We start from the raw sequence: 22,734 nt of genomic DNA on the forward strand, positions 1-22,734 counted from the left end.
GATCTTAGGCTCTGGAGCACACCACTCCATGAGCCCCACTTTTTGTGTGCGTTACACAGCACCTTCAGTGCAGTAACACAGGGTTTTCTTTTAGACTTCCCACTAACTCCATTTTTCAGGAGCTGACTACTGTCCCCCCAGAAACAAGTAAAGTTGCCATTAACTTTATGTAGTCATTTAAAACTACAGACCCAGTGCACTACATCTTACATGGAGTACTGGAAAGGGTTAATTCCTATCCCTTTTTGTCTGTGCCTTTCTGAGATTTGTTATACTCTTAACATTTAGACTTGGCTGTTGGCAGTGGTATCTACCCTTACTTTTCTACCGCAATTATACTACATAAACGTGGTATTGTTCCAGGCTATTGTGGTAGCCCCAAACGTAAACCCACTTGCCCAAATACTTTTTTTTCCGGCTCCGGTCGGATTAAGTCACCATTTCTTTTTGTTAAAGTCCTTCTTGTGTTTTACTTTGCACGGCAAGCCAGGTCTGCCTTCTTTGTTCACAGTCTTTTGGCGGGCTTCTGCGAAAAAGCCCTCCTCTTGGCGCCTGGGTGTCTAGGTGGGCTGAATGCGAGGTAGGGGTGTAGTCACCCCCTGCACAGGGTATCCTTGGAAACCCAAGTCTAACATTGTGTCCATTGGCTGGATGGGTTGTCCGAGCTGGACAACCCCCCTGCTGTGTGATTGACAGCCAGGCTGTGTGAATGGGGGATTTTCGCATAAAGGCAGGACTCTTGGGCTGGAAGTCAGAGTCGCCACTGGAACTGCAAGGAACCGAAGAGAAGCGGAGAAGACGACGGCTGCTGCAACCCAGAGTCCCGGTGAAGCCCTGCTGCAGTCCTGCGCCATCTACCCTCCAACGACCAGAGAAGATCCAGTCCGAGTCTTCTTCCCTTGAGCCTGGTGGGGTCAACCAGCTCATCTTCCACAGCCAGAGGATCCTCTTCGTAGTAGTAATCGCTGCACACTGCTGTAGTGGTCCGGATAGCCATCTGAAGAGCCTCTCCTGTTTTAAAGGAGCGCACCTTTTATTCACCGCCGCTGCTGCTGGCCTCATCCCTGAGTAGTGCAGATCACTCCAGACGACGTGCTTCTTGTCTCTCAACGACTGAAGCTCCAGGAACCGTGAGTCTTCAGGAAACTACCAGGAACAATTACCGTGGCACCAGCGTTTTTCAACGAATAAGTTACTGTGTTCGACTTCGAGGAATTGGGGTGAACTCTTCTTCCTCACCAAAGGCTTGTCCTTTTCTTCCTTCCCTCCTATAACTTTTGCCTCCTCTTCTGACAATATCCAAGTACTCCTGGCAATCTTGAATAGTGAACTGTTCTAACCGTTTGATCCTTGGCAACAGGAACCCAGTTCCATTTGACAATGGCGCAGGCCTATTGACTTATCTTCTTGTTAGAAAGTGCTCTCTGATTCTCTCTGCCTTGACAAAAGGAATTGCTGATGATTTTTATCCCCAACTCTCTTGTGTTAATTCATGTGCTAAGTGTGTTTGACTACGGTTACATTTCTACCCGCGGGTACGCTTATCTTTAGTAAGACCGAACAGTCATTACTGTCATAAAGGGATTGCATATGTACTCCTGGTAACGTCTTTGTTTCATAACACCTATCTGTAAAATCCTAAAGTACTTACCTTGAATTGTTCTGCACAAGGGGAATTGGTTGTGTGTAGTGTGGTTTTATTTTACTAGAAGTGAAGTGCTTTGTGAACAGATGGTTTAAAAATAAATGTACTTCTATTTTTTTAACCGGAAACCTTGAGTGAGTGTTTGCTTTAGTCACAGTGATTGTAGTCCTTTGTATAATCTCTACTACTGCTCATTTGCTCTTGAGAGAAGTCTGGCTGCTCAGTCACTGCTACCACTCTTTTCTGTGTAATACAGGCTTTTACCAAAGGTGAACTTGTATTACCACTTGTAGTCTTAAGTCTGTGCAGTGGTCCCTAAGAGCACTGCATAGGATTCTGCCTAACACTTGTAATATTCTGCAACTTCCACTAGATGTCGGACTATGCAAAGCATGTGATCCACAAGCTCCAGAAGACTTTCATTACTCACCGTAATAGCATTTCTGATTGTAACTGCTTAGATTCACATGCTGTGCATATAGTCCGACATCCAGTGGTAACTGCAGAGTCTTGCATTTTGTCTTTCGAGAATCGAAAAGGGGACGTTGACATGGGTGTGCTTGTAACACTATCCCTAACATGATGTGTAGTGTACCCAAAATCACCTCACGCATCGCGGTCCCTCTAATTGTATTTCTTCTGCCATGAGGGAGCCCAATGACTATCGTGAGTGAGTACATAAAAGAGAAAGTAGTAAGATGTATATGTTACTTTCACCCGAGCAGGGAGGAAGGGTGGGCCCATGTGAATCTAAGCAGATACAATCATCAGAAATGCTATTACGGTGAGTAGTGCATGTCTTCTGATGCTGGTTAATCTGCTTAGAATCACATGCTGTGCATAGACTAGCAAGCAGTACCCAGAGTTGGAGGTGGGTAGTGAGAAGGAACAGTAGTGAAAAGAGGTCTTAAGACTGCTTGTCCCACCTAAGAATCAAATTTAGAATGAGTGTCTAGGCAATAGTGTTTTGTAAAGGTGTGTACAGAACTCCAGTTGCAGCTTTGCAAATGGACTCTAGGAAAACATTTGTAATGAAAGCTATGTAAGCCCGAGTGCCTCGAGTAGAATGTGCTCTAGGCTTGAAGGCAGTACTCTCTTAGCAAGAGCGTAACCGAGTGTGATGCATTTGACAATCCACTGTGATATGGCGGATTTAGAGACCGGATCCCCTTCTCTACCAGCTGCCACTGAAACGAAAAATTGGTTTGTTTTCCTCAGTGGTCTAGTTCTTTCCAGGTAAAACAGGACTGCCCTGCGCACATCTAATGTGTGTAGGCTTTTTTCGGCCACGTTAGTGGGATTCAGGAAGAAAGTGGACAGTTCTATAGATTGGTTCACATGGAACTTGGAAATAAATGTAGGCACAAATCGAGGGTAAGTGTGCAGAACCACCTTATCTCTGAACTGTAACGAAAGATTTGAGAACTGAAAGGGCCTGTAGTTCACCAACTCTCCTTATAGAAGTGATAGTCGCTAGGAAGGCTGTCTTATAGGCAAGACCTTTGTGACTTGCCTTATGCATAGGCTCAAAAGGAGACCCCATAAATCTAGTCAATAGTACATTAAGATACCATCTAGGAGCCGGGTTAGAAATGGGGGGGATGAATCTTTTAACCGCTTCCATGAAAGCTTTCATAAATGATATTTTCCACCACAACACCTTCTCTTGTGATGTAGTGTAGGCTGAGCGAGCTGGGCGGAAAAAAACAATCTGAGGCACCTTGCCACGTGAGGGACTTTGGGTACACTACACGTCAGAGATAGTGTTACAGGCACACCTATGTCAACGTTCCCTTTCGATTCTCGAAAGACAACATGCAAAACTCTGCGGTTACCACTGGAATTCTGACTATAGGCACAGCATGTGATTCTGAGCAGATTAACAAGCATCAGAAATAAATATATTGTAATAGAACTTTCTAAGGGTTTACTTGGATACCTCTGTGAACCGATTTCATTGTACTGCTCCACAGCTCACATTACTCCCTCCTCGGATAAGCCTGGCTGCTTAGCCACTCTACAGATGTGTATAGTACAGGCAGATATTAAGAGTTGGGTCCCAAATACCAAGAGATAATTCTTATGAAGTCCCACAGCAGTTGGACTTTAGAAAAAAATACCTTACAGACAGAATTATGCATAATGACTTGCAGAAAATAATATTTCATCTATTCGTACCTCAAAACCTTTCGTCTTAGCAGAACTCCAGAACTGCTCAAAGTGCTTCACTCGGTCGTTGATACCATCCAAGATAATGAAGGGGAAGAAACCATCATCCAAAGTCTTTTTGAAAGTTTTAAGCATGCTACTGCGATATGTGTCCTCCATCTCCGGCTCATACTCATACTCCATCACCTGTGCAATGATAATTTTTAATTATAAACATTGCCAAGATGTATTACTGCAAATACAAATTCACGTTTCACAAAACTTTAAATGACTGTGGCCTGAAATATTACAAATGATGTACATTTATTTCATTACGCCTGTTAGGTAGATTTTCCTTCTTGAAATTCTTCCCACTGTGAGTCCAAGAATTTCTTCTGGACTATTGGATTTTTGGACCGAGTGACCAGGAACCTTTTTCCACACTTAATCTTTTGCTCAAACCTTGGGAACCTTTTCTGGTACATTTTAATTTGAGTTATTTTCTGGCATCTACATTTTACTATAGCAGCACACGCCACTTTCTACGCAGTGTTGCTGGAAGCTCCTTGAGCTTTTCTTTTTGTTTTACCTGTTTTCACATGTTATCAAGGCAGGGGGACACCCCTTTGTCCCACCTGTATTTTATTTTGTGTGATCCGCGCACTCCACCTTCTATGGAGTGCTGAGAGGAAATATTGTCTCCCTTTTCTCACTGTTCCAGTAAGGAACAAGTTACTTACCTGTTACAATTGTTCTCCAGCACGGGTCTGGCATGGATTCACAGGCTCATGAATAACGAATACAAAGCGGTACAACATTACACAACAGCAGGAGGTGGCAAGGCTCAACAGAAGCAATTCACCCTTACCTCTGTAACAGACTTGCCTCAATCGAACAGGTTGCATAGTGTTAAAACGGATTTCTGAACTCTGTCTTGGAGGGCAGAGGTTCAGAAGGCCAGCCTAGTTTCTTGGAACAGGGTAACCTCTGGACAAGCCAGACCAATCAAGGTAGCGATCGCGGCGGTCAAGACTAGGTCTCAAGAGGGGTGAGGGTGACTGAAAGCCTGCAATGAGCACACAAAGCAAGGACACTTACAAATTACTCCAAGCAGGTGTTATATTAAAAATATATACACATTACAAGGCCTTTGTAACATTGACCGTAGCGAGAAATCACAATAAAACTCAAGTAAACCAACACATACCAAACCAATACAATATATATACAAATACAAACGAGTCTAACTAGTTAGACACACGAAATGTGTAGACCACCTAGATGGGGAGGAAAACAGGCAGTGCGAATAATAATTAGACCCAGTCCGCCTTCAGAGGCACCTAACTAAAAGGAAGTCCAAGCCCTACGAAGAGTGGAGCCTTGTGCTCAAAAGTACCTGCACACGCTGGTGCCAACGGGCAAAAAGGGGAGTCTCTTCGAGGGAATTAGGCAGTTTAGTTCGGTAAACAAATGAAGATGAACAGAGCTCAGCGACTCAAGCGCAGCCTCCACTGTGGGCAGAAGCAGAGCGCGAGTACGGAAAGGCGTGCTGTTAGACACAGCGGGGAAAAGCTATGGGCTCCTGCAGGAGGGCGACCAGTTCCTAGCGATGCTACTCATCGGTCCCCGATGCAAGCAGACCCAGGCTTCTCCGCTTCAGTTTCAGTGCTGGCAGGTTCAGATACAAGCAGGGGACGTCTCCGCGTCGTGTAGACTCCGCAGCAGCAGAAGTTGAGTTGGGGACGTCCCAAACGCAGTGAACCCGCACAGTTTGTTACCACAGCAGGGCAATGGAGCGGCCATGTGTATTTCAGCCAAATGTACACTAATCACTTCAGACCTGGGAATGCCAAGTGTACGAATCGTGTGAGAGTGACAAGGACTCGTAATACAACACAACCTGACGGCGGTTACAGAGCAAGACTCCTGGGTAGGCTGGTCAGTCTGCTGGATGGCCCAGAGACACTTCCGAAGGCTTACGTGCAGGAGATGGTGAAGATGCTGAGAATAGTTGTTCCCACTATTCCAAGGGTCGAAGTACCAGTACAGGCCTTCTCGTTCGATCAGAGGTAGAAAGGGTTTCACCAAGCGACAGCAGTGCAGAGGAGCAGTCCTTCAACGGGTCACCAGCGATTCCTCGGTTCAGCCTCGTGGTTGCAGGATACTTGGCTGCTGTATTCCTTTGTTCGTGAACTCAGATCGAAATGGTAGTGGTGTTTCCAGCCACCTCTTACCCACGGTTCCCTTCGCGCCAAAACGGAGGGGACCCAATGGGAGATCTGCTCACAAAACACTCACACCATACGTGGACCTATCACGGACCACGGAGGTCCCAGGCATTCACACCACCCTAGACTCTCTGGCACCCAGGATGTGTATTGGGACCAGACATCCCAGCCCACATCCTGGAGGTACACACAAAGCCTGTAGAAGCCCGCGAAAGCATCTGTGTTTCGCGGGAAAGTACATGCCCAAATAAGGAAGGCCCCGGGTCGGCTCGACCTGGGGAAGGTGAAGGGGGCAAGACGGTCAGCAGACAGGACACTGAACCTTGTGGTCTGGCCATTTTGGGAGCCAGGCCACCATTTTGAGCTAAGCGCGAGAAACGCGCTTAAACGCCAAAAGGAGCTCAAAAACACAAAGAAACGATCGCTGCCACCAGTCCCATCCATGATTCACTTGCACCGTTCGTTAACAATCCCAAGAGAGTATCTAGGGCCTGTAGTAAACTAGAGACCCAAAGAGAGCAGTAACTTAGCTTACAGTGCCCTCTTGTGCCATGTTGCGCGAAAGCTGCAACATGATAAAGAAACTACGGAATACAACGTTTCCAGGTACTGACTGTCTTAAGGGCATGTCAGTTTCCCCGTAAGAATGGAGCGAAAGCCCAGAGGAGTGCGGCAGAAGGCTGCACTTCTCTGGCAAAGTCTAGATCCTGGTGAAACCAGCAGCACAACGTTTAGGGGTTGCCACATGGAAGGAAAATTACCCACAATTAAGAAATCTTTCCTAACACATAGCACTGCTTGGATGACTCTGGACTCCTCCCTGGAATCCCTGTCAACGCACTAGAACTTCGTGAAGGTGTGTGTGGAACTCCACGTAGCAGCCCTGCAGATGTCCAGCAGGGGCACACCAGCCAGGAATGCTGTTGTTGCAGTGTTCGGTCTGGTGGAATGGGCTCTCAAAGTCGGGCAGCGGTCGGTTCGCCAACCGATGACAGTGCATGATGCAGCCGGAGAGCCACATTGAGATGGAAGCCTTGGACAAGGCCTTCCCAAGGTTCATAAGACCAAAGTTCACGTACAGTTGAGAGGTCTTCCCAAAACTTTGTGCGTATCACGTAGAACTTAAGTGCACAAGCAACATCCAGCGAGAGCAAGGCCTCACACTGGGGCAGGCGCCTTCACCGGCGGGAACGATCAGAGCTGTCCTTTAATGAACTCCTTCACTAGACAGTGTGACCAAAGAGAAGACCGTCCGGAGACCTGGTGTAGCGGGAGATAGCTGCCAGATGCACCTTAATGGATGAGTGAGCCAGCCCCGAATTAGTCAACGACAACAAGTACGGAGGACTTGAGGGGCCGTGACCCTCAGAGGGTTAACCTTCTGCGACTGGAACCAAGTCGCTAAACGCTTCCATTTGTGCTCGTATCACTTAAGAGTCGATGATGCCGTGGCAAGGCCTTCCGTGCAGTCCACTGGCAGCTCATACCCACCGAATTCTAAGGTTGCAGGAACCAGGCCTTGAGGTTCTGCGATCCTGGGTTGTGGTCCAGGATTGCGCCTCCTTCCCCAGCGAGCAGATCCACAACCACCGTGAGCTTGACTGGAGGTGCAGCCGACATGCTGAAAAGGTCCGGGTACCAAATCTGCCTCGGCGACGCTGGTGCAACGAGGATCATCCTGCACCGACACCGTCTGAGTTGACTGATGAATCGTAGTAATAGAGGCAACGGAGGGAACGCGTACAGGAACAGGCCTTTCCCACAGGAAGGAGAATGCATCCCCCATGTACCTCGGCTGGAGCCTCACCTACTCCATGAGCATCCTTTGTGTGTGTTACACAGCACCTTCAGTGCAGGGACACAAGGTTGTCTTTTAGACTTCCCACTGACTCCATTTTTCTGGGACTGACTACTGTCTCCCAAAAACATGTAAATTTGCCATTAACTTTATGTAGTCTCTTTAAACCACAGACCCAGTACACCCCATCTTACATGGAGTATTGGAAAGGGTTAATTCTTATCCCTTTTTGTCTCTTTCTCTTGGAGCACTGTTTCGCTCCCTTTTCATCAAGAGTTGGCTGGTGGCAGTGCTAACTACCCTATTTTTTCTACCGCGTTATCTTAAATAACCATGGTATTGTTTTAGGCTATTATATTAGCCTCAAACATAAACCCGGTTGACCAAATTTATTTTATTTCTGCTCCGGCTGGGTTTATTCGCCAATTATTTTTGTCAAAGCCTTTCTCGTATTTTACTCTGCACGCCAAACCAGGTTTGGTCGCTTTTTTCGCTGTCTTTTCACAGGCTTCTACACAGAAGCCCTCCTTAAGGCACCTGAAAGTCTGTGTAGGCAGGATGTGAGGGAGGGGTCTTAGGACCCCTGCCATAGGTTCCCTTGGTAACCCAAGTCGCACTCCTGTTTGATTGGCTGGGGGACTGTCCTTGCCAGGACAGCCACCCTGCTGTGTGATTGACAGCTAGGCTGTATGAATGGGGGAAAACTGCATAAAAAGCAGGTCTCTGGGACTGGAAAGGCAGAGTTGCCACTGGAACGAAAGAACCAGCTGACGGGAGAAGACCCCTACAACGACTGGTCCGCCCGTTGAAGCCCTGCTGCAGGTCTGAATCTTCAGAATCAGACAGGGAAGATCCTCCAGGAAACGTCTTCCCTTGAGCTGGTGGGACCACCCAGTTAGCTCAAACTTCAAGCCAGGACCCCTCCTCTGGTGGAATTCGCTACAGTGGGCGGGATAGCCAGGAAGGTTGGACCCTGCTTGGGTTTTAAGGAGCGCACCTTTTATTCGTTGCTTTGCTCTGCTGCTGGTTTCTTCCCTGGGTAGTGCAGGACCCTCCAGTCTTCCTACTTCTTGTCAGTCCGACAGTCGCTTCAGGAATCGTGAGCCTGCAGGAACTACCAGGAACGTCCGCCTCAGCTACAGCTTCCTCTCCGTTCTAAGGTACTGTGCAAATCCGGTTGTGTGTTTCGTTCAGACGCGGTGAAATTGTTTGAAATCTTTCTCCAAACCGAGGGCTTGTCATTCTCTTTGTACTAACTTTTCTGCCAACAAATCTCGTCCGGAACCCTTGGCATGAACTTTACCGCAAACTACCCTGAACCGTGTGATCATGAGCAAAAGACTTTTGACCTAATGACTTTGGCCCTAAGCCCTTTTAACCTGATTCTATCATTGTAGTTCCTCTTGCTCAATTGCCCTGAGTACGTACTTACCTGTTGGTGTGGTTCAATTTTTATTAACTTTGTCTTTCCCTCCCTTTTAAATTGCTGGTGAGCCATTTTGCTCCCACTTCATTTTGTGAGCTTAACTTGTTTGGATTGAGAGTGGTGTGGTGCATTAAGAGTGTGATTTTTAAACTGCTTTAATAATAGTGAAATGTTATACAACTGAAGAGTAAAATGTATATTCTTTTACTTGAAAACATCGCTACCACTTTAACTGTGTAGTACAGGCTTTGTACCAAAGGTGAATTTATACTGTCACTTGTAGTCTTAATTGTGTGTGGTGTTCCCAAAGGGTACTGCATATATGCTTCTTAATGTAAAACATTGCGAAGGTTTCTGGACATGTCCCAAGGCCCCCCAATTTTGGAAAGCTGTGTTAGATCAAATCAACAGGATCACAGGCCTGACAATCCCATGGGATCCGGGTAATGTTCTACTAGGAGCAAGCGGCGAGGGCCAATTCCCTCTATCAGGGCACAGTGCAGAACTACGCGCCCACCTGTTGACGGCTGCGAAGATCTCAGTGGCTAGGCTTTGGAAAAATCCAGAGGGTCCGGCAGTACAAATGTGGTGGACGAAATGTTGGGACATAATAGCGGCGGAAAATAACTGCCCTCCGGTTTGGGAACAGAGACAAATTCTTCCAGACGTGGGCCCTTTTCCTGGACTATACTCAGAAATACCCAAGCCTGGCCAGACAACCGCCCCCTCTCTACGATGGATGGACAAAGTTGACTGAAAAGAAGGGTGGAAGGCCACAACAGAGGTATTGACCTGGGGAGTGTCTCTCCTGCTCGCAAGTCCAGAGACGAAACAACGAAAGCCCAGGACTTTGTGGAACCTTCTCCTGCCCCCAACACGATCCTGAAGCATGAAAAGACTCCCTGAGCCCTTTACCCAACTAAGAGCTCCTACCTGCGCACCCCTCCCCTCTCTGCCTCCCTCATAGACATTTCTCTGACCTGATGATGTTGTTTATATTCTGTTTATTACATGTACTTACAAGCACTGTAACGCTGCTCGCAGCGCTATCAACTTACATGCCATAAGTTACACGCCGCTTGTCTAAAATCAATAAAAATATGTTTAAAAAAAACCATTGCGATGATATTGTCCATAAAGACCCTCACCACCTTGCCCTTGAGAGACGGAAGAAATGACTTGAGGTCACAAAACAGACGATGTGGGCTCCTTCTCCTATGGCAGCCACAGGCCTCTGGCGTGGAGACATCCGGTGTGGGCTCCACAAACTCCAGGGAAGCGTCTGTCGTGACCTTCTCCTGGTATGGGGGGGCTCCGGAGGTCCGTGCCCCTGGCGATGTTTGAGCGCACACCCCACCACTGTATCGCTCGACGGAACTCCTCTTCGAGAGTAATCCTGTCCAGACACCTGGATCCAACGGGCGTCCAGAAATTCCTGGAGCAGTCACATTTGTAACCTGCAGAGCCTGATCAGGTAGATACACAACATCATGCCGAGCAGCAACTTGATGGTCCTCACTGTGGCGATCTTCAGTGCAAACCGTTGTTGCACCTTACCCAAAATCGCCAAAACCCTCTCTTCTGAGGGGGCCGCTGTTAGGGAGAAGTCTCAGAAAAACAAGTTACTTACCTGTAACTGTTGTTCTTCAGCATGGGTCTAGCATGGATTCACATGCTCATGAATATTCCCCGTCCTCGCGATGGGAATCCTCGGTAAAGAAAAAAATCAGTTTCAGTTTAGTTTCTGAACTGTCCTCCTACTAGTAACCAATTACTGGTCTCTGGGTCGTACTGCCCCCAGCCAATGACTGCCCTCTACCGAAGCCCCTCCTCTGGCAGCCATCTTCAGATTTAGTAGCACGTAAAGTGGCAGTAGGACCAAGTGAAGAGCCGCAGAGGCGTAGGAGGGAGGGTTTGCATGTGAATCCATGCCAGACCCATGTTGGAGAAGAACAAGTAACTTCTTACACCTTGTAACGTTCTTTCGATGGGATGTTCCTCCGACGTATTCCTTATCTTTGATAATTCGTCTCCAGCTTGCTGGCCTCGGAAATGTTTTCTCTGTAGAGGGCGCTGCGCGTCGACGTCCGCCAAGTCGATGTCCCTCGACAGCTACCATATCGGCGCCGACGTCACCATGCCCATAAATAGCCACGCGCAGCTTCCGTTGCTCAGTTCCATTTTGTAGCATAAGATAATTCATGCCTGAATTGGTTATTGACCTTGAAGGAGTGTAAGCTGCAACCACAAGGGAAGTATTACTGCGGGGATGGATGGGAGGGGCGATAAGGAATACATCGGAGGAACATCCCATCGAAAGAACGTTATAAGGTAAGAAGTAACTTGTTCATCGAAGGGATTGTGTCCTCCGACGTATTCCTTATCTTTGATAGACTCCCATAGCAGTGGCATGTAACTGGAGGTGGGAGTAATAATGTCATGTATCCCTTTTAGGAATGAACCGAATGTAATATGGCTTTGCCAAATCTGGTCTCTTGACTAGTGGAGGAATCCAGGTTGTAAAGTTTTCTGAAAGTATGTGCGGACGACCATGTGGCAGCCGCACATGTGTCTCGGACCGGTACCCCTCTTTGGAGGGCTGAAGAGGCTGCGATACCCCTAGTTGAATGAGCCCTAAGATTTTGGGGTGGCTCTTTCCCTGCCAGTTTTTAGCATTCCAGAATGGCCAAAATAATCTGCCTGGAAATGGTCTGTTTTGTTATGGGTAGTCCCAACTTGTGACCCGAGTACCCTACAAACAGTTGGTCTGCTTGACTAATCCTAGCAAGTCTGCTGATGTAAAAGCTCAAAGCCTGCCTTGGGTCCAGCCTATGTAGCCTTTCTTCCTCTTTCCCCGGATGGGGAGGGGGATAAAATGAAGGCAAGGTAATCTTCTGAGTGATGTGGAATTCAGAAACCACCTTTGGGAGGAAATTAGGCTTCACCTGTAGGACAACTTTGTCCTTATGGAAAATTGTATGGGGGGGTTTACAAGAGCTTGTAATTCGCTCACCCTCCTAGCAGATGTTAGTGCTACCAATAGGACAGTTTTAAGAGTGATAAATCTCAGCGAACAAGAGTGGAGTGGTTCGAATGGAGTACCCATTAAGAAATGTAAGACTAAATTTAAGTCCCATAAGGGAACTTGGAGGTTAAACATTAGTTAATCCCTTGAGAAATTGTATTACTAGAGGTAGTTTGAAATACGATGGTTCCTCCGCAGTGCGCTTGAAGATTGAAAGCGCTGCAAGATAGCCTTTTACAATGCCAACCTGAAGGCCTGAGTTTGCCAAGTAGAGTAGAAACGATAACACCGTTGGTGTACCACATGAAAAAGGGTCGATATTCCCTTCTCTTCACCAGCTGCAAAATTTGTTCCAACGGCAGCGGTATAAAGACTTTGTTGCTGGCCTTCTGGCCGAAAGCAACACCTCCATGACATCATCAGGGAAGTCCCATTCCTTGTACCTCACCCTTTCAGAAGCCAAGCGTGAAGGTTGAGGGTTCTGATGTCTGGATGGAGAATCTGACCTCCCTTCTGTGAGAGAAGATTCTCTGAGTGGAAGACGGATGGGAGGACAGATGGTCATATCTAGAAGGTCCGGGTACCACTTTCTCCTGGCCCAGTCCGGGGCAATTAGGATCATGGTTTTCCGGAATCTTTTCAACCTCCTGATTATTTGAGGAACAACAGGGACTGGTGGAAACGCGTAAAGGAATGGAAACTCCCAGTGCACTACGAACGCGTCCCCTAGAGCTCCTCTGGGGGGAAATTCCCTTAAACAGAACAACTCACACTTCCTGTTGGTGCTGGTGGCGAACAGATCCACCTGAGGGGTTACCCAAAGGGCGAAGATCTCTTGAAGGACTTCCTGAGCTAGCTCCCACTCGTGGGAGACTGTGCTCTGCCTGCTCAGAGCGTCCGCTGTCAAGTTCTTCTCTCCGGCTAGGTGGACTGCCGATAGAGAGATTCCTTCCTGAATTGCCCAAAACCAGAGCTGCATTGCCTCTCTGCACAGTGGCAGTGACCCTACACCTCCTCTTGCATGGCCACCGTGTTGTTTGTCATTATCAGGACATTTCTCCCTTGTACTGATGGCAGGAAAGCTTTCAGCGCTAGTCTGATCGCTCTCAGCTCTAATAGGTTGATGTGTAGTTTAGACTCCGATGGAGACCAACGACCGCTGATGGTCAAGTCGTTGGCATGGGCTCCCCACCCCATGAGTGAGGCGTCTGCGACTACTGTTATCTCCACCCATGGTTGCCAAAACAGTTCTCCTTTCAAGATGTTCTCTGGATAGGCCCACCATTGAAGGTCGTGGGCTACCTTGTCCGGAATCCGGAGGAGATCTGTCATTCTCCCTGAGAATTGCGACCACCGAGTTCTCAGTGCCCACTGAAGAGATCTCATTCTCAGGCGAGCCTCTGGCACAAGGAAGATGCAGGATGCCATGGGGCCTAGCAACCCCAAAAAGTCGAAGGCTGGGAGACGTTGGGCATTTTGAAACTTGTCGACAATCTGCAGAATATCTTGAGCCCTCACCTCTGGTGGCGAGACTTTTCCCAGGGAAGTGTCCAGGACCGCTCCAATGAACTGGAGTCTCTGTGATGGTATCATCTGTGACTTCTTTAAATTGAGGGAGAAGCCCAGTTTGTGAAGGAAGTGGCAGAAATAATCTAGCTGGATCTGAGCTTGTTCCAAAGATACAGCTCTGATCAGCCAATCGTCCAGGTAGGGGTAGACTTGGGTCCCTTCCCTCCTTAGACTTGCAGCCACTATCGACATTAGCTTGGTGAAGACCCCTGGGGCGGAGGTCAGCCTTTGTCCAGTATGTCTGTAAGGTCATCCTGTTGAAAAACAGGTGAAGGCGCGGACCAACCCATAAATTCAATAATCCTTGACATTAGGGTTCTATAGGGTGTTTCGGCATGTTCCCCAGGGTCTGGTTTGACAAATTCAACTTCTGGGGAAGTGTCTAGCCCACTTGCCTCATGTAATGATTCCTGTAGGTCTTTCAACCTTCTTTCCTCAGAGGTAAAATCCTCTGAAACAGGTAGTGTGGTCCTCTGCAACCCGAAGGTTTCCTGGTGAGAATCCTCCCCTTCTTCATAGATTGAAGATAATCCGGGAAACTCTGACCTCGGAAATTGTGTAAAACCCATTTCTAAGGCAGAAAGGAGCCAAACTCGTCATTATTGGGCGAGAAAACGTCAAAGTCGTTGACGCTGATGTGACAGGCTTCGAAGGCATGGAGAAAACTGGAAGAGGCCTCCAAGAACTCGAGAGGATCGGGATCCTACTCGAGGATGTCGACGATAGTCTCGGCGTCGTGTCGGAGGCTCTTGGTATCACTGTTGGCTGTGAAGTAGCCGTGGTTTTCTCCTTCATCGGCGTAGACGATGGCGTCGATTCCATCGACCGACCGATGCGTCGAAGAAACCTTCGACAACAGCGTCGATCCATGCGTCGAAGGGATCTTCGACGACGGCGAAGATGGTGCCTTCTTACCCGATGGCCCGTGGCGATCTCGAGTGGACTCTTTCACCGGGTGCAGCGACTCGCAGCGTTTTGATTTTTTGGGTTTTTCACCCGGGGTATCACCCTCAGCTTTCTTCGAGGGGGTCGAGGTCGCTTTCTCGAAGACGCTTAGCATTTTCTTCCTGAATTCCTCCCACTCAGCCTGAGAGCTGTGTTTTGTGGGGCAGGAGACCCTTTCTGGGGAAACAGAAGATGACGAGGAAGGGGATCTTCGACATCTCTTCTTTGAGTGTCTAGATCTTGACGAATGTTGGGAGCTACTTCGAGACCTGGAATGGGAATGCTTTCGACGGCGAGGAGACGAATGCCTCGACCGAAGAAACTTTTGAGGAGGTTTTGACTGACTTACCTCTCTCGAACTTCCCTTTGCGCTCCTTCAAGGCTTTCACCGTCATGGACATGCATTCCTCACACTCCGAACAATGGTGCTCGGAACCCAAGCACCACAAGCAGATCCTGTGTGGATCTGTTATCGACATTTTCTTACCGCAGTCTCGACATTTTTTAAAGCCGGACCGCGGAGTCGTCGGTTCCGATTAAGAATCCATCGAGAACGAGTTGGTATTCGAGTAAATATAAGAGGTTTTATCTGACTGAACTGAGCAACGATTTCCGAGGCCCCACGAAGCTCACAGAAAAACGGAACAGAGCAACGGACGCCGCGCGTGGCTATTTATGGGCATGGTGACGTCGGCGCCGATACGGTGGCCGTCGACGCACAGCGCCCTCTACAGAGAAAACATTTCCGAGGCCAGCAAGCTGGAGACGAATTATCAAAGATAAGGAATACGTTGGACGACACAATCCCTTCAAACAGTTACAGGTACGTTACTTGTTCCTTCTCCAGCATGGGGTCTGGCATGGATTCACATGCTCATGAATAAAGAATACATAGCAGTACACACATGCACAACCACAGGAGGTGGCAAGGCTCAGCATTAAGCATCTCTTACCTCCTCACCAGGCTCACCTTCAAGCAAACAGGTTGTGCAGCACTGCTTGCCCGACTGTTCTCCCTGGAATCCCGGTCGATGCAGTAGAATTTCGTGAAGGTGTGCGTCGACCTCCACATAGACCTGCAGATGTCCAGCAGGGGCACACCAGACAGGAAAGCCGTAGTTGCAGCCATCGCTCTGGTCGAATGGGCTCTCGGATGGCCAGGCAACGGTTGGTTTGCCAACCAGTAACAATGGGTGATGCAGCCGGAGAGCCACCTGGAAATGGAAGACTTGGAGAGGGCATTCCCTTAGTTCACAGGGCCAAAGTTCACAAACAGCTGTGATGTCTTCTGAAAACCCTTTGTGCGGTCCACGTAGAACTTCAGCGCTCTAGCCACATCCAGCGAGTGCAAAGTCCTCTCAGCCAGCGACAAAGGCGACGGGAAGAAACCAGGTAACACCAAGGGCTCGTTGAGATGGAAGTCCAACAGGACCTTGGGCATGAAGGAGGGGTGCGTCCTCATTACGACCCTCGGTTCGTGGAATATCAAGTACAGAGGCTTACAGGAGAGGGGCTGATCTCTCCCACTTGTCGTGCGGAGGTGATGGCCACAAGAAACGCCGTCTTCCACGATAGGAATTTCAGAGGCGCCGAATGCAGAGGCTCGAACTGAGGACCCATGAGCCTAGTCAGCACCACATTAAGCTCCCACAACGGGTCCGGAGCCTTCACCGGCAGGAACCAGCGGAAAAGTCCTTTCATGAACTCCTTAACCAGGCGATGCGACCACAGCGACAAACGCCCCGGAGTTCTGGTGTAGCAGGAGATGGCCGCCAGATGAATTTTGATGGAAGCGTGCGCCAGCCCCGGCCAGCGACAGCAAGCACGGCAGCACTTGAGGGGCCGTAATCCGCAGAGGGTTTATCTTCTGTGCACGGCACCAGACGGTGAACCTCTTCCATTCATATCCGTAGCACTAAAGAGTCGAGGACGCCTTGGCAAGTACCTTTTTGCAGTCCGCCGGGATCTTGTATCATCCAAACTCTAGCGTTGCAGGAGCCAGGCCTGCAGGTTCAGTGACCCCGGATCATGGTGTAGAATATCACCTCCTTCACTGGCGAGAAGATCTGCATCCGCCGTAAGCTTGAATGGAGGAGAGGCTGACATGTCCAGAAGGTCCGGGAACCATATCTGCCTCGGCCACACCGGCACGACGAGGATAATCCTGCACCGGGACCGTCTGAGTTGACTAATGAGTCGCAGAAGCAACGGCAACAGGGGGAACGCATAGAGAAACAAGCCGTCCCTGGGGAGGGAGAATGCATCCCCCATGCTCCCCGGCTGGGGAAACCTGCTGGCGAACCTCTGGCACTTGGTGTTCATCGCCATCGCAAATAGATCGATCTGGGGATTGCCCCATTGTCGAAACAGTAGGTCCACCTGATCCTGCCGTAGCTCCCACTCATGGCAAGAGCGCAGCTCCCTGCTGAGTGAGTCGGCAACAGTGTTCTTCACTCCTGTCAGATGAAAGGGTACCAAGAACATCGCTTGGATGACGGCCCAGTGCAGTAGATCCTGCGCTTCCTTGGAGAGAGCTGGGGATCTGGTGACCCCCCCTGCTTCCAAATGTAGAACATCGTGGTGGTGTGGTCAGTGAAGACCCGCACCACCTTGCCCTTGAGGGATGAAAGGAAGGACCTGAGGGCCCAAAACACGGCCCAAAGCTACAGGACGTTTATGTGGAACGACTTATCCTCTGGGAGCCAAAGGCAACTTGCGTGGTGATTTCCGGTGTGTGCGCCCCATCCCTCCAGGGAGGCGTCTGTCGCCACTGTCTCCTGATGTGCTGGGGTCTTAAAGTCTGTGCCCACCACCACCGAATCACTCGACAGAATGTCTCGTTGAGGGCGATCTTGTCCTCGAAACTTCCCCACACTTGTATCCAACGGTCGTTGAGGAACTCCCGCAGCGGTCGCATCCAGAAACTGCACAGCCAAACGAGGTAGATGCATGACGACATCATGCCGAGCACGGACTTCATAGACCTCACCCTAGCAACTTCCATGGTCAACAGCCGTTGTATCTTGCCCAGGATGGCTTTTATCCTGGCCTCCGACGGTGAAGCCAGATGTGCCACAGTGTTGAGCCTTGCTCCCAGGAACCGAGCCTCCTGCGATGGCACCAAGCAGGACTTCACATAGTTTATCGAGAACCCCAGTTCCATTAGCAGGCGGATGGTCCTCGATGTGTGTTCAGACGGCAAGTTCCCTTGACTTCGATCGGATGAGCCAATCGTCCAGGTAGGGGTAGATGTGGACCCCCTGCAGCCAACGGTGCCAGGCACTTGAAGACCCTTGGAGCCGACTTCAAGCCGAAGGGAAGGGCCTTGAATTGATCTTGCTGTCCTTGGACCATGAAGCGCAGAAACTTTCAATGCCCCTTGTGTATGGGGATGTGGAAGTAAGCATACTCCAATTCCAGCGACGACTGCAAGTTTCCTTCCTCCAGCTGTCCCAGTTCGTGCTGAAGGGTGACCCATCCAGAACTTCTGGAACTTGATGCATCTGTTGAGGTGGCGGAGATCTAGAATGGGTCGCCAACCGCTGGTCGTCTTTCGGACCAGGAAATACCGAGAGTATACTCCGGAGCCTCTTCGGGTCGAGATATTTTGCGCCCTTTTTCAGCATCGCTCGTACATCTAGAAGAAGTTGTGAAACGTGGTTTTCTTTCCTGGCCACAGGTGGAAAACAGGGACACTTCCTTTGGAACTCCAGGGTGTGTCTGTGGGCCAGGGCATCCAGCACCCAACGGTCAATGGAGATGGACTACCACACGCCTAAGTTCACCAGCAGGCCTCCCACCGGGGTGCTCGTGTGTGGGGGCCTGACGTCACGGCCGGTTCAGTCCTGCTTTGCCGAGGCCGTACCCCCTTGGCAAAGACGACGATTTCTTCTGGCCTTGCTACGGCCACTGTTGGCCATCTGGGTCAAAGAACGGGCTGCTTGATGGTACGTACGAGGAAAAGCTGCTACGGAACCCTTAGGAGGCACCCTGTGACTTGGCCCAAAAGTACGGCCGTCGTTGCTGGCGAGTGCCCAAGGCACAGGCCTTCTCGGTGTCTGTCTTGATGGCCTGCAGTGAATCGTCCACCGTCTTGCCGAACAAGTTGTCCCTGTGGAAGGGCATGTCAAATACCCTCATCTGGACGTCCTGACGGAAGTTGGTGGCCTTCAGCCAACCATGCCAGCGAAGGCAAACGCTGTTGCCCATCTGGCGGAAACTGGTGTCAGCGATGTCCGTGGCCACCATGATGGCATGGTCCGAAACAACCTCGCCTTCTTGCAGGATTTCAAGGGCCTCCACCCTCTTGTCTGGGAGGAAGTCCAGGAGAGGGGCGATTTTAAACCACAGCTCCCCTTTATAGCGGGCCACAATGGCGAGAGCATTGGCCGCCTTAATGGTTGTCGCCGCCAACGAGATGACCCGTCATCCCATGGCATCTAGCCTCTTCCCCTCGCCGTCCGGTGGGTAAGTGGCAGTCAATGCTGCCGACCCTGCAGATTTCTTCCTGGCTGCCGCCGAGACCACCAAGTCCTGGGGACGGCTGCACTTTGAGGCACTTCGGTGCAGATTCTGGAACCCAGTATTTCTTCTCGTACCGGTCTCTCTTCGCCGGGGTCGAAGATGAGTTCTTCAGGAGGGACAGCCCTTCGTCCCAAATGTCGTCCAACAGAGGATCAAGAGCACGGTCTTCCTCTTGGCCTCTCGTTGCTGATAAAGGAAACCCTCCTTTTCCTCAGGGGTTGAGCTGAAACAGCTCCGAGGCCCTAGAAATCATGGCGTGGAAGGATCCGATCTCATCAGGGGGAGAAGCCCTGGGTACCGGAGACGGGAGATCTAGTCCGTCGTATCCGGCTCCGACGCGTCCCTCGGTGGAGGGGATTGAGGGGAGGGATGGTACGGTGGCGGAGGATGGACTTATCTCCACTTAGTTGGTGGCTCCTCTGATGGTCCATGTGCCGGATCGCCCGTCGGCATGGGCAGCCTTGTCTGTATCGCCGTGCACAGGCTGTGCAGAGCTTGTAGGATGTCCTCCGATCTGTCCCTCGGTGGTGGAGGCGGTTGCGACGGGAGCGTCGGAAGTGGCGTGGGGTCCGGTTCCTCCCCACCCTGCCGTTCGTCGGTTCCCTCGTCGCACTCCCCATCCGCCTCGTCGGGGTCCATCCCGTAGGGCCCGGCCTCGACGCCTTTTTTCTCAGGCACTATCAGGCTTAAAGGCTCCTCCTCGGAAGAGATCTCTTGAGTCTAGCTGGACCACTGCGTCCCCCCCCTCTTCTCGGCCAGGGCGACGGTCTCGGGGAAACAATCAGCATCTTCACGGGAGTCTTCTCAATGGGCACGAAAGACTATTCCCTCTGCGTGGGCAGGAACAATCTAGTCTTGGTGGATGTCTCCTAGGAACCCGCATCTGGGGCCTTCGCCAGGGATGCCATCACTCCCTCAATTACTTTTACTATGTTGAAACTAAGCTGGATGTAGACTTGTAAACTGCTGCGCCCAGCTAGGCAAGGGTTTTTTGTGCGCATTATCAAATCAAGAAACAATTGACTCTTTCACTTGGCGAACCTGGCCCTTCACGACCTTGGGGGCATCTGAGGTCTTCACCATGGGGGAGGGTCAGCGCCTTGCTCCGCCTTGGCTTTCTACCCGAGTCGATCGGGCCTTCTCCCGAAGCTTACCCGGGTGCTCGGGACTCCCTTTTCTGCACTAAGCCGGAGCGTTGGGTCGTGGTTGACTATGTGGGCAATGCTGCGCCCAGCCTGGGTGCTGCAGAGCCCATACCAATGGCACTCCCGGTGCCTGCAGACTGGCAGTGCTTTGCCTTCTGTTGGGCCCCCGTCGCCGGAGTGCCCTCAAAGGTCTTAGAAGACCGCTCAGATTTCCTCTTGGGGGAAGTATGTTGCCGGGGCTCACATGCCGCCGGGTTCTTTGTCTCCAGCCACTCAGCGAGCCGCTTGCGACGGTCCTTCATGGTGCGGGCGGACATGTCCTTGCATAACGCACAGGCCTCCTCCACTTGCGATTTGTCTGAGTCTATGCAGTGAAGTCACTAGGAGTGCCCATCCTCCAGGATGATGTTCCGTAGTCCACATCATGGGCAGATCCTGAACAGAGGTGTCGAGTCTCCCTTCTCTTCGGCCATGTCCAGGCGGGGTAGGCCTCAAGAATCTTATGGAATCTTCCAAGAAGTGAAGTTTGACGAATATTTGCCCTTGAGGGGCCTAGAAGCTTACGAAAACGGGTCCCCATTAATCGGATGATGAATCGGTGGAGCTTGAGGCTCAATTGATGGAACAAAATAGAGAAAACTCTTTGAAAAAACGCAATATGCAGTAAAAGCTTGAGAGCTATAGCACAAGGACTCCCAACACTTGAACACTTGGTAAACATCTAAAGATAGCTGCCAGAGGCAGGGCTTAGGTAGAGGGCAGTGATTGGCTGGGGGCAGTATGACCCAGAGAGCAGCGATTGGTTATTAGTAGAAAGACAGTTCAGAAACTAAACTGAAACTGATTTTTTCTTTACCGAGGATTCCAAGCCTGACGGAGAATATTCATGAGCATGTGAATCCATGCCAAACCACATGACAAACTTCAATTCCGGTGGCTGTAAGTAACACACAAGCTGGTGTCCCTCTCCCTGGTTATACGATTTCCTGCAGCACTCTGAGGAAAATGCAACTAGCTCCGAGATAGGTGTCCAGGTGGCTTACTGTTGAGTTGATTGGTCCCACCAACTCAAAGGGAGAAGTCATCCTTGCAGGGCTTCTCTGTCGAGGTGAACTTGGCGATTCGGACCTGCAGCACGGCTTCACAGGGCAAACCAACGGTCCAGTAGTTGCAGCAGCCGTCCTCTTCAAACTCGTCTTCAGTTCTTCCATTCCAGTGGTCGACTCTGCCTTCCAAGCTAAGAGACTCGCCTTTTATTCAGTTCTCTCCCATTCATTACAGCCTAGCGGTCACTCACCCAGCAGGGTGGCTGTCCTTGCCGGACTGTCAGCCAGCCAATCAACACAGAGTGCATTTGGGTCTCCTAGGAGACCAAACAGAGTTTCGGGCACGTCCCTCACTTCCTGCCCACCCCAGACACTTGGGGGCCAGAGGCGGTCTTCACTCCTGAAGCCTGCCAAAGGCCAATGAACAAAGAGACCAAACTTGGTTCTGCGTGCAGAGAAACTCTAGAAGGACCTTTTCACAAAGAAATGGCGAAAAAAGACGACCGGGGCTCAGATGCATCTTGAAAAACATGGCTCCCGCAATTTAATATTACCAGAGCCAAGAATAGTTTGCAGTTGGGAAAAATCATCTTAGTTCGTTGTAAAACCACTGCCACCAGCCATTCTGAGAGGAAAGGGTAGCATTTGACAGCTACATGAGTATCTAGACACGGGATACGAAGTAACTCCTCCAGCACTCTATTGTAAGATAGGGTGTGCTGGGTCCAGGAATTTAAAATACTAAAGTCAATTTCACTTTACTTACTCTGGGAAACGGTGTTTATCCCAGAGAAGGTAGTTAAATCTTGGGAAAGCCTGAAAAGCTTCGCTGCACTGAGGGTGCTGTTTGACACGCATGAAAAGATGATGCCTGTGGAGTTTAGACTCCATAACCAAAGAAAACACAAGAGTAAAACACACATCAAAATACATGAGAAGGTGGAAAAAAGGGTCACACCCTCTCCACGTAAAAAAATCAAGTCCTCAAAATCCAGCAAAGTTGCTGGGGGTCTCTAAGGTGAAGGGAATTAGCACATTTTTCAGAATTCTCCCTAACAGAAGCCACCTCGCATTCCTGAAGAATATTTAACACCTCAGCCCTCTTGGCGTCAGGAAGGAAGTCCAGGACGGGGCCATCTTGAACCTAAGTTCCCTGTCGTAATGCACCACGATGGCGAGGGCGTTCGCAGCCTTGATGGTTGTTGCTGGCGACGTGATCACTCTTCACCCCATGG

The 22,734-nt window shown here is 50.0% G+C and overlaps 1 protein-coding gene across 6 annotated transcripts in view; it reads right to left on the reverse strand.

Annotated features, from left to right (window-relative positions):
• YLPM1 (YLP motif containing 1) overlaps positions 1–22,734 on the reverse strand; it is a 1,127,325-nt gene that overhangs the window by 443,335 nt on the left and 661,256 nt on the right. For all 6 annotated transcript variants that reach the window (XR_011283753.1, XR_011283754.1, XR_011283752.1 and 3 more), the window contains exon 14: positions 3,824–4,000. Coding sequence is in view for 3 of the 6 variants with exons in the window: in XM_069637605.1 (XP_069493706.1) it covers positions 3,824–4,000 (177 nt within the window). In the remaining 3 variants the exon portion in view is untranslated. The remainder of the gene's footprint in view (positions 1–3,823; positions 4,001–22,734) is intronic.

The sequence above is a fragment of the Ambystoma mexicanum genome, chromosome 14 (assembly GCF_040938575.1).
Source record: "Ambystoma mexicanum isolate Mex_15411 chromosome 14, UKY_AmexF1_1, whole genome shotgun sequence".
NCBI classification, from domain to species: domain Eukaryota; kingdom Metazoa; phylum Chordata; class Amphibia; order Caudata; family Ambystomatidae; genus Ambystoma; species Ambystoma mexicanum.